General features: G+C 40.6%; 2 protein-coding genes and 1 long non-coding RNA gene across 5 annotated transcripts; 1 reads left to right on the top strand and 2 right to left on the bottom strand.

The window, feature by feature from the left end:
• Window positions 1-1,057: 1,057 nt before the first annotated feature.
• Window positions 1,058-10,949, bottom strand: mief2 (mitochondrial elongation factor 2). 2 transcript variants are annotated; one of them, XM_074629678.1, is made up of 8 exons: window positions 10,798-10,949; window positions 6,954-7,113; window positions 6,323-6,488; window positions 6,109-6,206; window positions 4,879-5,055; window positions 4,597-4,760; window positions 2,955-3,107; window positions 1,058-2,393 (listed from the first exon to the last, which is right to left on the bottom strand). In XM_074629678.1, the coding sequence occupies exons 2-8, from the start codon at window positions 7,089-7,091 to the stop codon at window positions 1,886-1,888; spliced, it is 1,404 nt and encodes a 467-aa protein (XP_074485779.1). In that variant the 5' UTR covers window positions 7,092-7,113; window positions 10,798-10,949; the 3' UTR covers window positions 1,058-1,885. The 2 variants fall into 2 exon arrangements, with proteins under 2 accessions (XP_074485779.1, XP_074485778.1); XM_074629677.1 differs by lacking the exon at window positions 10,798-10,949 and adding an exon at window positions 7,203-7,306.
• A 1,744-nt stretch (window positions 10,950-12,693) lies between these two features.
• Window positions 12,694-19,491, bottom strand: alkbh5 (alkB homolog 5, RNA demethylase). Of its 2 annotated transcripts, none has more exons than XM_074629693.1 (5): window positions 18,913-19,491; window positions 17,649-18,634; window positions 17,466-17,546; window positions 17,250-17,372; window positions 12,694-14,649 (listed from the first exon to the last, which is right to left on the bottom strand). In XM_074629693.1, the coding sequence occupies exons 2-5, from the start codon at window positions 18,377-18,379 to the stop codon at window positions 14,490-14,492; spliced, it is 1,095 nt and encodes a 364-aa protein (XP_074485794.1). In that variant the 5' UTR covers window positions 18,380-18,634; window positions 18,913-19,491; the 3' UTR covers window positions 12,694-14,489. The 2 variants fall into 2 exon arrangements, with proteins under 2 accessions (XP_074485794.1, XP_074485795.1); XM_074629694.1 differs by having other exon boundaries at window positions 17,649-18,616; window positions 18,896-19,480.
• Window positions 18,327-19,105, top strand: LOC141764436 (uncharacterized). The gene is made up of 3 exons (XR_012593266.1): window positions 18,327-18,451; window positions 18,734-18,829; window positions 18,970-19,105. It is a non-coding gene; the product is annotated as an uncharacterized LOC141764436 (long non-coding RNA).
• Window positions 19,492-20,853: the final 1,362 nt, after the last annotated feature.

Genomic DNA, 20,853 nt, shown 5'->3' with positions numbered 1-20,853 from the left:
ATCGTGAAAAACTCACTTGTTCAGTGCTCATACATTTGGGTATCTGGAGTGTCTACCAACCCACAAACTGAAATAAGACAACCCAGTCAGTTTTTTGTGAGCTGTCTAGATCAGAAAATATGTGATTCAACAAGCCATTCAGATTTGGCTCCCCTTCCTATGTCACAAGCAGGCTCATTAGAATATATCACCCACAGCTTGAGAACTACCTTTACAAAGGTGCACCATATTTTTCTCACAGGTCAATCAGAGCAGACTGGGCTTTTTCAGGAGGGGTTCAGAGACTGAAAATGAGCATGATGTGTCCCCTTTAAAACAATCTTCATAATGACCAATGAAAACATTATTGGTCACTGCAATCACTCCTGTCCATATTGACTCTGAAGAGATCCATTGTCTCTGTGCAATGTCATGGGGAACAAATTCCACAGTCCTTATCCTGTGTAAATATTAAAGTTCAGCAGAAGCTATATGAGGCTCCACCGCAGCTCAGCAAGGAAACACTGTGCGGACATACGAAGAGAGAATATTACACTAAAAACATAGTAACTCTGGAAGCCACTTAAACTTCAGTTGTATTTAAATGTACAAAATGAGGACTGAAGATTTTGTCCCCCATCACTTGAAATCACTTTCGGAACAAATCTCCTCTCTGCCAGCAGGGACAGGAGGAATGATTACTGTGATAACTCTTTCAGTGTACATATGGGCATGTCAGTATTGTTTTAACACAGAGTTACACTGAAATAACTTCTGTACATACAGAAGTCCATGTGACATGTTGGAAGCCATCCATTTCTGTTATTTAGGCTATCAGATGATGGTAACAATTATTAGCTGGCTCTCACATGACATGATTTCAGCATTTTGATTGCATGAAATTTGAATGAAACTATTGCAAAAAGTTTGCAAAGCTGAATGGCTCTCCTCAGTTAAAGGCAGGGGGCGTTAAACACCGACACTGATGAACAAAGGTGCATGAAAACGTTTGAGATGCAACACCAGCCTGAGACTTGAGATTCAAGTTAGAAAAAGAAACATTTCAGAGCAACTGAGCGAGAATCTAAACAAATGCTTTAATTTTTATTTGCAGTTTCACTGTTCAATCACCGAAAAATAAATTTTCTTTCACTCAGCAAGAAAACACAACTGAAGAAATGGCCACGACATTCACACGGTATTTAAAAGCAACTGCATCAAATTATTAGTCGACGTTAATAATTTAAAGGGTTAGTTTACCCAATAAGATTGGCAACAGACTGAACACTAAACGAGACAAACAAAATACTGCACACTTCCACCTCCAGTACGATAAAAGATAAACTTTGCGTTTAAATAAGTCCAACTCAGACAGACTGAATTGTTTAATTAGTGCATCGAAACCTGTTGGTTTTCAGCAGGTCATTATTTTCCTGCATAGTTGGAATATATTAGAGATTTAGGAAAATAATGCAGACCACACGCTATCAGCTAGAGGCCAGAAAGAAATATAATAGTCACACAAACTTGAATGCAGACTTGACTGTGGTGTTCTAATCAGGCACATCCTGAAGCATTTCAAACATCTTGATAAACACTTCCTCAGCTCCTTTCCTTGGCACGTCTCCTTTCCTCGGAGTGGTTTGTTTAGCTTGATTATCACTTTCAAATCCTGTCTCTCTGTAGCTTCTCCTCATCCTGTGTAGGCATCAGTCCATGGTGCCGGCCATTTCCTCATTCCAACTGTACCCGGTTCCCTTGCATCGAAGTAGGACGGAGAAGCTAAGCAACGCGAGTAGGCGGTGAGAAAAATGCAACATCTTTGCCTTGAACCAAACATTTTGGCTGATAAAATATTACTCATTTTATCTGTGTGTGTGTGTCAGAGTTTGAGAAATGTTAAATGTTATATGAGCAGTATCTCAGGCTCTGACACAGCGCAGTAGAGCATGAAGCCCATCTGGTCCACCTGGTCCTCTGACAAGCCGCTCAGCAGATTGACAGCTGGCTTGAAGTAACTGTGTAACGCCGCTTGTTCGAGGTAGCCAATCAGCTCTGTGATGCACTGCTGGAATCTAGCATCCAGGCTGACCTCAGACCAGTTGCTCTCGCTGTCACTGAGGTGCAGGATGAGATTGGCCAGCGGGGCGGCTTCGAGCGGTCGTAGGCAGGGGTTCAGTCTGCACACCGCCTTGAGGATTTTAAGTGTGTGCCTGCGGTATCCGCCGTCAGCGGTGTCGAGCTGAGTCAGCCGCTGAGTCTCCCACGGGTAGAGAGACAGGTGCCAGGCGTTGACCCAGGGAGAGGTGAGCTCCGTCTGGGCAGTCAGAGCCACGTCCTCCTTCCTCAGCAGAGGCAGCACGGAGATGAACAGGGACTGATCACCGCTCTCTGCTCCTTCTTCAGTTCCATGCCTGAAGGATTAAAACAGGAGAAAAAGTCCATTAGAGAGAGAGGGAACATCAAGTTTAACACACGCAAACGTCAAACAGGTTGATTGAAGTGATCACGCAGAAAATAACCTGTGTGATCTGTTTTTTTGGCCACTTGGGTTGCCTATTTGAACATCCAGCAAATAAGGAGTAACATCAGCAATCATCTGGAGTCGTGTTTCTGGCCACATGATGAATGTAAATCCAGTATTCATTCTCCTTTTACCTCTGTTTTCGTCTCCATCAGGTCATGAGGAAAATATCTCCTTAGCTGCAAAATGCTCCACTATGTTCCCCAGCCAGTCACTAACTTTGTCTGTCTGCCAATAGTGTACAGTGGGTCTATCAAAGCTTTTCAATAAAAAACGTTGAGAGTGAACCAAAACACTAAAGTTGTGGACTGTAAAACCAAATGAGCTGTATGCCAATGAGCTGAGCAATGAGCTGAAAGACACTAAAAAGCTCCTTAGCGCTGTGGGGAACTGCAGGGTTGGATCATAACTGTGTCAATATTGAAAACAACAATAAAGAACAGACACACACCGAATCTCCAGTTTCAGGTCTGGTCCTCCCAGTACAGGTCTGACGAGACAGTCCATAGTGCTGCTGATAGACGGCCAATTTATAGTTTCCATGACAGCTTTACTAAACATGTTCACAACAGCTTCTGCAGACAGGTAACCGCCCACCAGGTACCTGCAAGACACAAGGAGAGAGTGTTACTGAATGGCAACATTTTCTATTACCGTTGTTTCACCACCGTGCAGCCCTTAGACTCTATAGCCCTTAGAATACATCTTTAATTGCAGAAAATATTTAGTTTTAGTCAGAGAAAATTGATCAAAAGTAGTGAAAAATGCCACACGTTCTCTGATTACAGCCTCTCAATGAGGTGATTTGCTGCTTTTCTTTGTCATATATCACTGTAAACTCAATAATTTGGGGTAACATTTGAAGATGTCACCTTCTGCCCTGCAAAGTTGTGATGGGCACTTCATAGACTAAACGATTATAGACTAGAGGGAAATTCTTTATTAGGAATAACCCCCCTGAGATGTGCCAACTCGCTTTCAAGTGAGTCCTCAATGACAATAATACAATAAAAGCACAATTTAGACAAAACATTTAACAAAAAAACAAAAAGATAATTAGACAATACAAATGTGACAAAAACAAAAAAACAAAATAAAAAAGTTAAAGACATACAAAACCAGGGGTTCATACTCCAAGCAGAGCATGAAAGTGGATCATTCATTTAGAGTTCATAGAAAAGTATTAATGTCAGTGAGTCAGTAAAAAAGTTATAAAACATAATTACAGAGGCAATATTAAAGACATGTACAACTGATCCTATAATAAGAGGACAGGACATTTTTGAACAAGTGGAAAGATGATATAGATCGAATATTTACAGGTAGATTATTCCAATCTGAAGGAGATTTAACCATAAAGGCTTTCTTTGCGATCGACTTAGAGACTGCAGGAACAGAAAAAGAGAGCTGTGTTGAGTGTCTCAATTGATAATTAGAGGAGAAAGGCTGTTTTAAATAGCGAGGGTAATTGAAACGTATACATTTTAGGGCTGTCAAAGTTAATGCGATAATAACGCGTTAACACAAATTTGTTTTAATGGCACTTTTTTCTTTAACGCATTAACCAAATCGATCTTTTTGAGGTTGTAGCGGGCTCATTTTTAAAGCTAGAGTGAAAACATTTTGAGACCTTTGCATAAAGCAAGCATATTTCTGTATTAAATACTAAAATACTTCTCCCTTTAAGGTACATTTTGAACAGATAAAAAATGTGTAATTAATTGCCATTAACTATGGAAAATTATGCGATTAATCGCGATTGAATATTTGAATCGATTGACAGCTCTAATACATTTAAAAATAAACTGCAGCTTAATCAGAAAAACATATAGATAATGAAAATAATTGTTAGTTGCAGGTCTAGTTTTGGTTATTTACTGATTTACATGAAAGAAATGTTGGCACAATAATCTTCCTGATAATCACTTGTGCATTATTTGTAGTAAAAACACAACACAAACACAATTGTTGCTAATGAGCAGTAATAATCTACTATTGACATCAACTGACCTGATTTATTTATATAGAAACAAACACCTATACGTGCAGGTTACCTGACGAATGAAAAAATATTGTTGTTATCTGTGTGTTACCTGTCCCAGTAGCTGAGCCCTCTAGGAAAATATTCCAGATTGACCCGGCGGACCATCCAGTGCAGCGGATGTGTGAGTAGCGTTTCCTCTCCCGGGATGAGACGCCACAGAGACTCTTCCAGCTGTAGAGGCACCAGCAGACACGCATGGTCCGCATTGACCACCTGAACATACACAGAAATAAACCCAGTTGGTATTCATTTAACACCGGCAAAAAAGTAATGTAAAAGTGTATTATCAGCCAGAAGAATACGCATTGTGTGTGTGTGTGTGTGTGTGTACCTGCAGGTCATCCAGAAGAGAACCTCCGAGGCTCATTTCTCCCAGGGGCATGTCAGGAAGACGGCTGTGCAGAAAGCCCTGGATCTCAGTGCAGATGTCCAGAGCTAGAGACTGAGCCCTCTGGACCTCATGTGGAGGGAGTGCCGCCCTCGCGTGATAGTACTGCTGCAGGCGCTCCTACACACATTTTATACATTTTTACAATGATACAGACTTCAGGCAGACAGCTACTGTACCACGTCCATGTATGTGCATCCTTCAGAGAGGCACAGTGTTGCCGAGATAACAATATGAAGTTAACAAAACAGTTTTGGAGTTTCTACACTTCCACTGGGAATACATACAGCTGTCTCTTGAGTAATATAATATTCAAAGTCATTTTGTGCCTCCAAGCAGATAAGAACACTGACAGGATGATGCTTTGCCGGTTAAGTTGCTGCGAGGAGGAAAAGTAGTAGACAGCAGAGGAACAATACTGTGTGCTGTTCTGTTACTGTAGTTAAAGAAGCATTTAAATAGGTGAACAATCGATCCTAAAAAAAGTGTGGTTCCTGCAGTTTATAGCGTATTAAAGCCCGACCCATTGCAAAACAAGACACATCTGAAACAATGGACACTGTCATAGAGTTTGCTCATTCTACTGTGGTACCTTTACAGAAACAAGTCATTAAATTACAAGTATTGGCAAATATTTTTTTCCAACTATACACTTCCTAGTACTCATTGTGAAAGCAGCGTTCCAGAGATGAAGAATAGAAAATTAAGATGTGCAATTATTCATAAAAGATACAATTTGCATAAGCTTTCTTTAAAGGCAAATCCTATTGTGTCAAATCCCCTCTTATGTCCAGTCATGCGTTTGCAGCTGCTCTGCTAACATTTACTGAACAAATTGTTTCATGTAGCTCATACAGAACAACCCTCTACATTTCTGCTTATGTGGATGTTCTGCACACTGACTCTTAAACCTGCTTTCATGCTTGTTTGACTTCGTCTATACAGCCAGTGCACAAGCACACACAGTATTTTGATTATGCAGGGGACTCTGGGCTCTGTGCAGCCTAACCGATGCATAACAATGCGTATCCCCTAAGCACTGCGCTTTAAAAAACATGTTACACACGCATAAATGGATGAGCCAACACTGAGCAGAGCTCTTACAGCAGCTGCTAAGACTGAATGCATAATCTATGCCTTCAAGAGCTCAGAGGCGGAAATGTCAGAGCGTACCTGCAAACTGAGGATGCACAGCTGGAGCCTCTTGGACTTTGACTCAGGTTCAGCCGGCAGCTCCTGAGAGGACGTCTGAGGTTGTTGGCTCAGGTCAGCTGATTGAAAAAGAGGTGCAGAGGGACACAGAATATATACCTTATGATATACACTGCTATGTATTTTTGATATTTCTCTGTGTGTCATTTGCCGGTTGTTGAGATGTGGCACATACCTTTCTGCTGTCTGGCTGCCTTGGCAACATGTTTCATCACCACACCCTCAATGCCCTTCTTGATCAGTGTGGGGGAAGCAGAGACCAAACTCAGCTCCTCCCAGCTCTCAGCCATCTTCTGCTTCACCTTTTCATCTTCGGCTGCACGGCCTGCCCGCTCTATCAGCTAAACAACACAAACACTCATCGTCACAGCCAGGCCGCACTGCATGACTGATAATGCACTGCCCAAATACAGAGTACATACACCGCCATAACCTGCAGGCAAACCAATTTAGATTGAAGAGGCACAAAGGTAACCTCAGACTCCAGGAACTTCAGAGACCATCATCCCAAGAAGCTTTTGCACATTTTAATCCAATACCTACAAATTAAATATTTTACATTACTGCTGACCATTTTTCAAATTAATTTTTAACTAAACACACAACTCAACAGACATATTAGTTTTTTGAGTGCTAGCATGGCACTTGTTCATTAAAGATTCATGGAGAGTTCCGGGCTATACAGCTTCTTTCCCCCCCCCCCAGGTCAGAATTTTTGCAGTAATGAATGTTTCATAATACAGATGAGTGTGGAGTGACTATAAACAACGGACTGATGTGGTATTAACAACCTGAAAAACACTCACCCGTTTCACTGCCAGTGTAGCAATTCCCAGCACAGCAGCCCCACCGACTCCCAGAACCAGCTGGGCATTAGAAAGCAGGAAGTCAATCACCGCGGCGATGCCATCCTCTCCTCGCCGCCGACTGCTCTGGAAGTTCATTGCTTCCTTTTTTGTGGTTAGCCTTAGGAAAGGAGAACGCATGACAGAAATTCAAGTGGGCAGAGAGTAACACAAGACATAACTGTCAGGTAGAGAGAAGATGAACTCTACCTGCAGCTGTCTTTATCTCTAGAAGTCATGGGATGCAGCTGCACTTCCACATGAATGTCAAGAAGTCAGAATAACCCATGAGATGAACTGACAGGACAAGCAGCAGAATAGTAAAATGTGTACTGACAGGAGACAAAGTAAGGAAAAATCTGGATGAATGAATAGATACACTTAACAAATGACCATGCACATATTGTTTGGCCTTGTCCATATGTTAAGTCTTTTTGGAAAGTAGTGGGCCATTTAGTCTTAGACATTCTGAACCTGAATTGTGATTTTCTCTTTTGTTCCTAAAGGTGTCAGTAAAAACGACACATAATGTTTTGAAGATTATTATGTCTGCTAGAAAGAAAACTATTACAAAATGCTGCCTCCAGAGGAACCCTGTCTCCATGAAAAAACGACTTTCGCTCTTTGACTTCAAAAGGAGGAGGAGGATAAATACTGGGAAAAATGGGATGGTTATAACCATCTAGACTCTTAACCATTTTTCCTTTGTCTTAACTCTTTTATGTGCATTTTGAACTGTACCTGTGCCTTTTTATTTCTTTCTTTGATGATGTATGATTACTGATTATGCTGTAATGTGCCAGTCCTCACCTGTTCTACGTTCATAAAAACAAAACAAATAAAAGTATTAAACATGTCATGTGACATGTTCTACATGACATGTAGAACTGCATGACTTTAATAAACAAGGATATAACTTGTTATTGAATCATGGAGAAACCAAACAGCTTTGTTTTTGCTGTAGACGCATCATCATAGCATCAGATTAAATGCTTGTAAGTGTAGTTTCAAAACAGTCACTGATGTATTACATTATGCAGCTGACATGAAGAACATTTGCTATCATGCTTTTTTATGCTGTATAGATTGTAAATCCCTTTGAGGCAAATTTGTGATATTGGGCAATAGAAATAAAAGTGACTTGACTGATTAGTATAATTTTCCCATCATTCATAACTTTGTTGACAATTTCAGTTTTGGGAAAATAACCACTCTGCTGCAGTCTCTCGTCGGCCTTAAACACGGAGCATCCGGGGTCATATTTTAGTCCTTTAACAACCATGGAGAATTTTGTTTTTAGAAACAGGAAGTTCACAGAATAATCAGACATGTATTCTACTTATAAACAGAGACTTAATGGGAACCAGGCTGTTGGTTTGTTTCTCTTGGCTGCTTCTGTGCCAGAGAAGTTGGTGGTAGTTATAGAGGCCTTTTTCACAGGAGACACTTTGAGGAAAATCACAACTGCAATTAATAACATTAACAATTGTTCTGTTCGGTCACCATTGACATATTAACATGTTTTCTGTGACAAAGTTGTATTGGTACAACAGCTGCCTGTCATGCTCATTCGTGGAGCAGGCACATACATATGTGACCATTATATAAATATACGTTTAGTTTGTACAAAACGTCAACATGTGCACTGTGCTTATCATATTTAGCTTCAGGCACCTGAGATCCAGAAATAGCCGCAGGACATGACTCTAAACCATTTCAACTGAGCGCATGTCCTCTCTTTTTTGCCAGAGGTACAGGTTCCCAAGAATGGAGACATGCTCTATTTATAGACCATGCTTGAGTCACACATGCTGGGTCAAATATATAACAGCTTTCCTAGTCGAGTTACAGCACAACAAATGTCTGCAGCACCTTCAGTACTGAGGGGGCACTTTCAACGTCAGGGTAGAGATCACATTTATGTTTAATGTTACTTTACCATCAGTTCAACCAAAGGACTCCTGATGTTGACATATGTTGGTTGAGCTGACTATTGCTGCAAACAAATGGGGCAACTCATAAACTTATAGATCAGTCAGTTAATAATGCTATTAATACCCAATATGCTATTTGTTGTTTACAGTCAGTGAAATGGTGTTTTGCCATACCACCTTCCAAGACAGTTTATTCTACAATTTTAGCTTGAAATATACCTAATATTGTATTAATACAGTGACATATTTGTAGAATTAGCAGCATCATACACCGCCAGGTTGTTACTGTAAGCAGGGTCTGAAATTAACCTTTTTCCTCACCTGCCACAGTGGCAGGTCACTGAACAATTCTACCAGCCACTCATGTTTTTTTGTCTGCCACTTCTGAAATCTAGGTAGAACGCTTTAAAATGGTAAACACTGAGTCAGTGGTACCAAACCGTAGAATTATGGAATATATCATGTAACCTTAATCCATGACTATATTTAATAACGCCTCATTTTACAGGTCCGCAAATTTCATGATAATTAGCAAGTAACCTATTAATAGCCCTTAGGCTTGAGAAGCGGCTGTGCACTGCTCTTCATCGGAAGTGGAAAACCAAAACTAACAGAAGACACTTCTGATCAGCACAAATCTCACCATTGTGTGACTTATTGTCCACACAAATGTAACCTGGTAGCTGATGTTTATTAAGACATTTCAAATAAGTTATTTGCTAATTATCATCTATTTACAAGCAGACATGGAAATAAAGCATATCAATTAACTTTGTATTCTTTTCCTGGAAGTGTATTAAATAAATTATTAGCTATTAAGAAATAGTGGAATATAATTATTAAATAATGTTTATAACAAAGTCATTTTCAATACATTTTGAGGTAAATATTGGGGGTAATTTGGCAGTAATTCCAAAGAAATTTCAAATAGGTTACTTGCTAATTATCACCTAATTACCATGAAATTTGCGGACCTGTAAAATAGTTGTTATAATATATTTAATTGAGACATTAGAGTTGCTTATTAAAAATAACATTACTTAATATAAGGAAAACCTGTCTGCCATGGTGGCAGGTGACCTGAGATCTCCTGCCACAGCCAACATTTACCCTGTTATTTGGCAGGTGGCAGGTGCTAATGTCATTCCCTGACTGTAAGTGAGGGGACAGGCAGCATCTCTACGTGGGGTTAATAGAGTAAGCAAAAAAAGCGTGGTACTGTTTTCTTTAGTGTTTGTGGGACACTGTACTGGTGGCAGCACTGCGAGTTGTTACCTTACATAAAGAGCACTCTGGCTTCTCCTACAAGGATCTTAAACAAATAGTTTTTCTAAACTTATCTTGCAGTATAATTAAAGTTAATCCTCCTGGCTGTACTGCTAATATTTTACACATTTACGTACTATTAACATTCACCTGATGGTAACACTGCTCCCAGTAGACCACTTACACACCAAAACACTCAATAACCTGATATTTTCAGGTGGAATTTAATTTCATTCATGTCATTCTCACTGTGCAATATCATTTTCCACTTGTGCAATTCTGTTAATAGTCTGTTTATTGTCAATACTGTATGTACTGCTTATCTTCTTTATTATCTGTGAATAGTAGTGTTAGCAATAACAGTTACAAATCTAACGCCAGATTTTAGTAACGTTGACAACGATTAATGTCCATCTAACGTTAACTAACCTGCTAATCATCCAGTCGGCCCACTGATTGTATTTATGTTATCAGCATGAAGAGCAGCGAGGAGATAAACATCTGTCAACAGCTGCTAGCAGCTAACAGCAGTTAGCAGGTAAAGCTAACCAGCTAGTTGCTTAGCTACATTAGCGGTTAGTGACAGCTGACTGAACTATACTCACCACTCAGTAAGGAGAACAATATAACAGTCCGACTCCACACCATTAGTGTTGTGATATAATGCGATGCTCTTTAACAACTCCGTTATAAAGTTAACGTGACTTTAGTGTGTTCACGGACAGTAGCTAGCTAACAGCTGCTGTCTCCTTCTTCTTCTGTTTTAATACCGGTTGGTTTTAACCGTTAAGGTGCAGCAGCGCCCCCAGGAGGAGCTCCGGAGCACTACATCAATAAGAGGGTTCATTCAGCAGTGATGGAAAGTTACTAAGTGCATTTACTCAAATACTGGAGGCATAATTATTACAAATGTGAAATACTTGTACTTTACTTGAGTTTTTTACATTTTATGATACTTTGTACTTCTAGAGCTGTACTTCTTCAATACCATTTCACTACATTTTGGAGAGACATACTGTACTTTTTACTTCACTGTATTTATTTAAAAGCTATAGCTTACTTTTCAAATTAAGATTTTGCATACAAAACATATGATCAGTTTATAAATGAAAGCAATTAGAGAGCTATACTGGGGAGGCGGGTGGGGGGATTTTATGCAGTTTCTTATTATTTCTTCAAACCATGATTGCTACTGACACATTCAGATTTATAAAAGTGTATGTGCACTAGATATGTGTGTTTATTATTTATATAAATTTAATTCAATATGCATATATATTTTCTTACATGTTTTTTTTCTATTCATCTTTCTTTAATATTTCACTCATTCCTTTGAATGTATTTTATATTTTTATATATTGATTTACTCATTATTATTACTATTATTACTATTATTATTATTATTATTATTATTATTATGTAAAGTATATTTCATACAAGGTTAGGTCCATTATCAATAATATATCATTACCACATTTTTTTTCTATAATTATTAATTTCTTAATTTATTTTATTTTATTTTCTGGTTTCAATAATTGTTAATAAAAAATTAGCTAGCTCCAACCTGACCAAAGACAACATTAGAGCACTGCTTACATATTAATACATCAATCATAGTTATCCAATATTATAATACCCTAGTATAACACTGACAGCAGCCATTATACACAGCACTTTTGATACTTTAAGTACATTTTTTTGCAAATACTTCTGTACTTTTACTTAACTTTAATTTTGAATCCAGGGCTTTTACTTGAAGTGTTGTTTTTTAATAGTGTTGTATTGCTATTGATTTGAAAACTTCTTCCATCACTGCAATTTAGTAACAGTTTTAGTACTTTTGATCATATCACATGGTTTTCATCATGGAAACTTTTGGACAAACTCCAACAGCTTTTTCAAGGTCAAGAATGAACTTTGAACCTCTTATCTTAGAGACCTTTTTCCAAACATGCTGCCGATCGATTTGATTGCCAATCTGTCAGTTCTTCCTTTGTAGTCAAAACCCAAATTATTATGACGGCCTCATAGCTTAAAGCCACATCTATTTATGCATTTGCTACCGAGACTTTATCATATTAAATTTGAAAAAGGAAAAGTAAATGAATGTGAGGCTGTTCCCTTGATCTTTTGATTTTGTTAATTGTTTTAGAGTTCATCACTGATTTGTGAAATCCCCTCAGGATGGAATCCTGTGTGGGACAGTATTTACTGTATTGGTTTCACGTAGCGGGACACTTTCTAGCCATGACACTGGTTCCCAAATGCCAAACTTGAACAGAAAGGTCATTTGTATATTAAGAAAAATTATATTCTATGGATGCACCGATACCAGATCAGATATCGGTCCGATACTGACTCAAATAGCTGGATTAGATATCGGTGACAATGGAGCCAAACCATTCAACTCAATTCTATGTTAATTCACTATAAACAGGAATTTTAATTCCTGTTTAATTTTTGACCAATTTGTTGTTCCATTAAAAAGGTTTACACCTGAATTTTCTTTTTACCAAGTTGTTGGTGTAGGATTTATTATTTTAATAATAAATAACAATTCAGTAAATTTATATTGATGTATTTATTTGTTACATTTTGTTTTACAAAGTTAGGAAAAGCAATGTTTAAGTCATTCCTGATGCTGCCTTGCACATAAAAGAGTGATCCCAGTCTCTTCCACACAGTGAGGCATACAGCTTATTAATTATAAACTGGTATCGTATCGGTACTCAGGATCGGCTGATACCAAAAGCCCAGGTATCGCTATCGGTATCTGGTCTGAAAAAATTGGATTGGTGCCTCCCAATTATATTCTTATGGAGAATTGAGGGGAAAAAAGAGAAACATATCTTTGATACTGTGGCCAGTTATTTGCTTGATCATTTCAAATAGGTCAACCTGAATATGAATCCAGATTAATAACATGAGTGATTACTGCTGCTGGCAGGAAAAGACACACTTCCCCCCTGCTTAGTGCTTAAACAGCGAGCTTGGTTGAGGGACAACCCTGCTTTAATGAATGGCAGACCAACTCTGTGGAGACAATTTCAGCTTTATTTCAGTCAGCCAACACCGTTTCAGTCCCAAAAAATGTGACCAGTGAAACCCATGAAGCCACCTTATGTGCCACCACCATGTCCACAAAGTTAGTGTCCCATTCTCTGTTTGAAGTGCTCCAGTATTTTCCTATTGCATACTTTTAACTTTTCCTAACATCTTCAAGTTCACAGCTGTAGCAGAGCTTCCGAAAACCATGAACACAACTTGCCCTTTTTTTAGAAAGTAATTTCTCATTTGAGGTGAGGTTATTTTTGTTCGTGTGTAATTCCAGACTAACCTAGCAATGAGCTAATAAGTACCTCTGCCAAATATGGCTGACTGGGAGCAAGAAACAAATTTATCTGTGTTTACACAGCAAATCGCAAGGACAAACACATCTGGAAATTGAGTTTCTTCTCAGCCATGTGTTTAGACACAAGTTAAACAAGACATAATAGGGTCGGTGTTGTTCTGTCTGACCCAAATATCACCCAATTTAAATGAAGAAAAATTAGATTTAATACAGAACTGCAATAACATGGCCTCTGTCACTATATAAGGTAACTTCAAACTGAAACAGGAGTGTACAAGGCCTGAGTATTTCATCACTCCATAAAACATCAGTTTAGTTGTGACCTCCACCAGAATGAGCCGTACAGCTGCATCAAATCATAACACAGAAAGCATGGCTGCACATCTGCCAGTTGTTTCAACTTAAGCTGCGACTGGGAGGCCGAAGTGAACAAAGATCTGGGATGACACAGTAAAGGTAAGGATCAGAAACGTGGGTGCAAAAAAAACAAATGTTTCTTTCTGCATAAAAGTTCCCCCAATCAAAGACTATACAAACGTATTGTACATTATAACAAGTTAGATTACAGCTCAGGTTTTCTTTTGTACACGTCCATACATACATCTTTCTTTTGCGGTCTGTACATCTTGGTTACAAAAAAATACATGCCATTTTGAAGTATCTATGGACATAGAAACAAGAAATGTTCAATTAAAGGTAACAGAGCCTAACTGCAGTAAGTAACTTACTGCGTAGCAGAGACGCCAGCTTCGTCTGCCAGAAACAAATAATGCACTCAAACTGATCCAGACTCAAATCAAAATGCAGACAACATGATGACTGTGCTCCTCGTGCCAGACTAAAACTGGAGCGAGTAAATGATGACTGATCAAAAGAATGTTACGATATTGAAATACATAAAAGAACGGGTATATTTATATGTGTACATGTGTGACGGAGCTGTGCTCAGTGGCGTCTCATTTTCACTTTGCGTCCTGAACTCTCCCGGTGTTTGTCGGAGTCTTGACCGCGTCTCCAGTAGTTCTCTGAGCTGATGCTGTGACGGCGGTGACGGGAGTGCGACGGCCGTCTGTTCTCCTCTTTGTCCATCTCCAGCACCCTCGGCCTGGTGGAGGACAAACATTGAGATGACAAGTCAGATTTGGATCCCCATTTAACACTATAGCAATTTACATGACACCAGCTCAAAAGGAACACAAACGAACATCGATACAGTCTCAGCTATCTCCTTTGCACAAATGTGTCTTACACCCTTTTCAGACATGCAATACGTAACATTACTGGCTTCATCCATCTGTTAAAGTGATGCCTTTTTGTCCTTCAGACACAGGTGAGTGTTAAGTTAACGTTCCTTATGGCTTCATTCAAACATGACAGCACATTTACTGGAGTGCAAGAGAGAAAGAAGAGCGTTGTCTGTTCTTTCACAGGCTGCATCGCTCATGGATTTTAAATTATTTTGCCTTTGAAGTCTTAATTAATAACCATTGTGGGCGTGAGGGACGCTCGCCCCCGCTTCCCACAGTGAATCCACTGATACATACTTGCATTAATCTCATCATTTAATGTTATTAGAGAGCAAATTCTGCTGCCTGTTATATAAAGTCAGACAGCGCAAAAGCATTGAATGACAGGACTTTAAAAGGCCTTTACACACCGGGGGTGTGACAAATAAACGACACGAAAATATGAAATACTTGCTTGTGAATATTTAGCATCCAAACTATTCATACCAGCAGAGATGCGACAGTTGCAGCACTTTTTGAATAAATGGTTTGAATAGATTTGCGAAGCTATTTCAGTTTCTTTTTAGCGAAATGCTCTGAGTGAATTTGTCTCTGGTAAACAGTTACGCAATATATATGTCTAGGGCTTTTATTGTGAAAGGTAAGAACGGAAGGAGTGGATCTGGTCTGTGCTGCTTTTGTCAAGGCGAGAATATTGGTCTGATTATTACTGTGGTTGCACTTTTCTTTTTTTACTTCACTGCCCTGGTAGCACCACCGGTAAATAGTTTTTATAGACTGATCTGCTCTGAGAAGATCGATCTCCTCAACAACTTAAAACGGGCTCTTTCACAGTGTTTCATAGTTTATTAAACTAAGTTTGTGCACAAGATATGATGACCAGGATAACTCCATTAAAGTAATCTTAGAAGGTGGAACAAGACGTGCATTTCTTTCTGTGCATTCTTTACCATACTAGCAGCCTTTATGTTAATCTGACTGCATTCCTTTCAGACTTGTCGTGTTGAAGGTGACAGAAATGTTACTATGTCCGACCTTGTAAGATTGCTGTCTTGACTTTTTTTTTTTTTTTTTAAGTTATTTTTTTGGAGAGATTTTTCAAGCATTTTATTGATAGGACAGTGGATAGAGTGTTGGAAAGGGGGAGAGAGAGAGGAATGACATGCGGAAAGGACCACAGGCCGGATTCGAACCCGGGTCCACCGCTGCTAGGACACAGCCTTGGCAATACATGGGCGCTCGCTCTACCGACTGAGCTAACCAGCCGCCCTGCTGTCTTGACTTTTACATAAAAGTCAGCAGGGTACTTATTCAGACATGAGACAGATTAACGATAAGGTGGCTTTGAAGGTCATCATGGATCCACACGGTTCCTAATAACAAAGACCCGATCCATGATTCAATTTGGGCCTGTGTCCAAATTACGTTCAGTCTAACTCGGTCGAGACAGGGTCTCATTGTATTGCTGGGGGTCTGGGGTCAGTATGTCCATGTAGCTAAGTGAGCCAACTGAAAGCAGTCCTACAATAACATAAACCTGCGTTAGTTTCACGTCCCGGTGAGAGGGTAAAATATGATCGAGGAAGTACGACTGGAGAAACAGATCCATGAGTTTGAAGGCTTATCAGACGCCAAAACATTGCACAGTGATTATGATGTAATGAGAAAGGATTGCACTGCTCTAGATTTTACGGCTTGATCTTTTGTCGCAACGATCTCGGGGTAAACAGCAGAAATACGGCATCCATGTTGCAAACTAATCTACCAGGAATATGTTCTTAGACTTATTTGATTGGCCAACGCAGCGCTTTGCCGGATGAAGCTGCATTGCATTCCTGCAAAAGTTGAGCCTGGTTCAGCGTTTTTTGCCAGACAAACCTGGAGATCTTTGGCCGGAGCCCTCTGAGTTGGCATTCCTGCTATGTCAACAAAATGACCTCAATCAAATGAATGAGGGGGCTCCATTTTTTTTTTGTGCAGGGCCAATACCCAGAGGACCTTTATCATATGATGTGCAATAATCAGTGCAAGAGACGAACATGTTTTTTGAGGTGAAATAGAGTGGGTAAACTGTGGATTGGAAGAAAATAAATTACACATATTGTTACTTTTTTCGACCACAGTGGTTTGTCACGCATCATGTTGCTGACAGTGTTGGTGTTATGACTCTACTTCCAGCTTTCCCTGTAGCTTAATGAGGCTGATATCATATTTTATATTATAAAAAAATTTAACAACTTATTCTGACATTCGCAAAGTGTCTCTAAATATCAGGCGGAACTAGCACAGGCCTGTTTTTCAGATTGACCGACTCACTGACTGTTCTAAGGCCCCCTATGGATCAGGTCTATCTTTTTAGTTATTAGTTTATGCAAGTGTGGCAGGTTTTCCATGAGTCTGTTTCAATTGGACCCATGAGGACCTCTTCTGTATCAGTATGTCTGTGGGGGGTATATACCTGTGAGCAGCATCAGGGTCTGCTTTGCGATGAGAGCGTTTGGCTTTCAGAGGAGCAGGTCTCTCTACAGGAGAAGCGCTTAAAGGGCTGTCGGAGTCCAGTCGAGGAGCATCTGGTCTGGTCCTGGCAAAAAGAGGAGGGAGAACAAGTACGAGGATCAGAGTGAGATTTCACACACGATTGTTACTTTTTTAAAGTGATCGTATGTTGACTCACTTTCTAAGGATGATAACTGCACGCCTCGCCTTGATGTCTTGGGGCCGGATGCAGTGGGTAATGTCATCAGCAGCGTAGCCACTGAGAGAGAGAGAGAGAGAGAAAGAAGCTGTAAGACATGCTGTAAGAAAACAAAAAAATGCAACCAATGCATGACAGCAACAAACACACACACACACACACCTGAGTACTGTGACACTCCCTCTCCTCACAGGCAGCACAAACACAGGCTCTGACACCCGGATGGGTTTGAACTGGAAGCGACAGCCAAAGCAGAGAGCACTGTCACTGAAGAAGGACACTGAGACGATGGGGCGTGCAAAGATGTGCAGAGGATCCACATGTGACACAATGCAGCCACCTGGTTGATAATCATTGATGACTGCACTGTTCACAAACCCTTCTGGGACCACTCCACTGGACACCAGACGCTTGATCACTAACTCATGCACCCAGCTGGGGATGTCATCCACCTCTCCTTTCCGGTACAGCCTCTCCTGACCCGGTCCACGCTTCTCCAGCTGGGATCCATACGTGTAGCCCTCTCCGAAGAAGTACTTGTTGCGTAAGGGCGCCCTGTCCACGGTGTGCTCCCGGTAAAGTCCAGCCTCTCCCTTGGCCACCACGTCGTCGATCTTCCCTTCAATGAGAGCGCACTCCTCCGGTGTGAAGATGTTCTTCTGCAGGATGCTGCTCTTCACACGGGTGGCCTCCTGCTCCCGGTTCTCCACGCTGTCATCGCTGTGATCGTGGTCGTTATTATCCTCATCGTTGTCAGACTCTCGGATCTTGCGTTTTCGTGCTTTCCCGTTACTCGTCCCGTCCACCACGTATTTGTTATTCTTGAGCTCGTCTCTGTGTGGAGTCATGGACTTCAGCTTCTCCCTCAGGTCAGAGTAGCCGCTGGCTGCCATGTCAACCAAAACAAGACCACTTCTGTAGTGTAGTTAGCTCACAGTTACTGCATGTCAGCTCTGTTTCAACAGGCTGGTTATATATATATATGAAGCTAGATGTCAAAGGGAGTCTTTGATTGAGGGTAACTTAAGGACCTCTCACTCTCACAACCAAAACAAGACCACTTATGTAGTAGTTAGCTCACAGTTACTGTATGTCAGCTCTGTTTCAACAGGCTTGTTATATATGTGAAGCTAGATGTCAAAGTGAGTCTTTGATTGAGGGTAACTTAAGGACCTCTCACAACCAAAACAAGACCACTTATGTAGTAGTTAGCTCACAGTTACTGCATGTCAGCTCTGTTTCAACAGGCTGGTTATATATATATGAAGCTAGATGTCAGCTCTGTGTTTAACAGGCTGGTTATATATGTGAAGCTAGATGTCAAAGTGAGTCTTTGATTGAGGGTAGCTTAAGGACCTCTCACAACCAAAACAAGACGACTAGTGTAGTAGTTAGCTCACAGTTAGCACTGCTGCATGTCAGCTGCTTCAACAGGCTGGTTATATATATGAAGCTAGATGTCAAAGAGACTCTTTGATTGGAGAAGTCGCTCACTCACTCTCAGCGGTGTGTCCAGCTCACACTAGTAGCTAGCTAGCATTAGCTACCAGTAGCTCCTCCGGTCTGTCTGTGCACCAGAACAGCAGTCTAAGGAGTGAAACTGTGACAATCTGCAGGTGGTATTAGAGGGAAGCTTACAAAACAAACAGTTGTGATATAAACCGTCGACACACTACGAGGCTGTAACGGTAGCTCTCCGAGCCGTTGCCTAGCAGCTAGCAGCTAGCTTCCATTAGCCTGGCTTGGTCTGTCCGTCGCCGCCTGGAAATACCGACCAACCACGCAGCAACATCTCACATGTCACCGCTAACACTCCCCAAACCCTCCGGTTGCTCCGGTAGACGGTTCCTCCTCTCAACAGTCCAGGAGGAAAAACATGTTGTTTTATCTGCAGTAAGGGTCAGTTTACAGGTTTACAGCACGGTAACTATAACCAGGCTGCTGCTCCATGAAAAATAAAAAAGGCTGGAAATAAACTCGTGTAACCTGCCAGAGATCTGCGCATGCGCAGTGGTGGAGCTGCCAGGGAATGTGTCGGTCGCGAACGAGCTGGTTTAAAGAGCCGGTTCTTTTAAGTGAACGATAAGAGCCGGCACCCGTCCGAGAGACGTTTTTTTTTTTTAAAGGGACTGTTTGTAACTTTTTACACATATAAATCTACCGGGTCGGTTTCCCATGCGTGCTCGCATATGTGGCTACGCTGTTCAGACAAGACTCCAACACAAACTACACGGAAGCACCAAAACCGCAGAGTTGTATGTAGTGAAGCCCGTCTGTTAAACAGTGTCAACTCGTCCTGCTCCAGCCCCCCGACAACAGCCAGAAGACACAGGAGAGACCGTAGTTTTGGTCTCCAGGGCCGGAGTCTCTGCTCCTCTGCCTGCTTATCTTCACTCACACACCGCGCCCGTTATCACGCTCCACTCTTACGTGCATGCGCGCACACTACACACTGCAGAAGAGTTAGTTTAGCTCTGAGAATATCTAGTGATACGTTTGTGCAGAAATAAATGCTGCAGCTCCTCCAGACCAACAGAGGTTTCCTGTGTCTTGTGAAGTGACGGGGCTCTGCAACGAGAAACGTTATCGTCTCTGATGCCGGTGCGGTGCGGTGCGGTGCGGCGCGGTGTGCGCGAATAGCAGACAAGATGAGTGACAGTCGGAAACGAAGCAGCATGTCAAATTACGGTATTCTGGAAATTATAAGGTTTAGTATAATTTTATTGAATAATTTAAGTGATATATGTGCACACATACTAATCATAGGTCAAAACAATGCTAAATTTGGCTGAACTATAAAAGGCAGAAATTATAAAATGAAGAGTCGTTTGGGAGAAGAAAGAGCCGGCTCTTCTTGGTGAGCTGAGCCAAATGATCTGGCTCACTAAAAAGAGCCTAAATTCCCATCACTATGAGCTGCCAGTGTGAGGAGTGACTGTCACGTGACCTCCTGACACATAAAACACATAACAATCCATTTTTGGGAGCCCCGAGGGCACCATGCGCAAGGCGACTGCTAATTTTGTCCCACTAACCTCTTATTGACTTCCATTAGGTTCAGTGTTCATTTAAGGTTGGTATTTATTGTGTTGATGCATATCCATTATTATTATTATTACTATTATTATTATTATTATTATTATTATTATTATTATTATTATTACTTTTTTATTATTACTCACCAAAAACTGACAATAACTGCACTATACTGTATAATGGCTGTGCAATATCATTATCATTATTACTACTAAGGTGTAATTCATACTGTGCAATATCATTATCATTATTACTACTAAGGTGTAATTCATACTGTGCAATATTTTCAGGTGGAATTTCATTTCATTCTCACTGTGCAATATCATTTTCC

Source organism: Sebastes fasciatus, chromosome 3 (genome assembly GCF_043250625.1).
Source record: "Sebastes fasciatus isolate fSebFas1 chromosome 3, fSebFas1.pri, whole genome shotgun sequence".
Taxonomy (NCBI): Eukaryota; Metazoa; Chordata; class Actinopteri; order Perciformes; family Sebastidae; genus Sebastes; species Sebastes fasciatus.
This window is presented reverse-complemented; position numbering and strand designations above follow the sequence as displayed.

What these genes read in the sequence shown, in the direction of transcription:
- mief2 (XM_074629677.1), bottom strand. Translation starts at nt 7,231, where the DNA reads ATGACTTCTAGAGATAAAGACAGCTGCAG. An exon ending in TGTGCATCCTCAGTTTGCAG is followed by an intron (nt 5,056 to 6,108) that starts GTACGCTCTGAC and finishes AAATGTGTGTAG; the next exon opens with GAGCGCCTGCAGCAGTACTA. An exon ending in GACCTGAAACTGGAGATTCG is followed by an intron (nt 2,394 to 2,954) that starts GTGTGTGTCTGT and finishes TTAATCCTTCAG; the next exon opens with GCATGGAACTGAAGAAGGAG.
- alkbh5 (XM_074629693.1), bottom strand. Translation starts at nt 18,379, where the DNA reads ATGGCAGCCAGCGGCTACTCTGACCTGAGGGAGAAGCTGAAGTCCATG. An exon ending in GCAGTTATCATCCTTAGAAA is followed by an intron (nt 17,373 to 17,465) that starts GTGAGTCAACAT and finishes TCTTTTTGCCAG; the next exon opens with GACCAGACCAGATGCTCCTC. An exon ending in GACCCTGATGCTGCTCACAG is followed by an intron (nt 14,650 to 17,249) that starts GTATATACCCCC and finishes GTCCTCCACCAG; the next exon opens with GCCGAGGGTGCTGGAGATGG.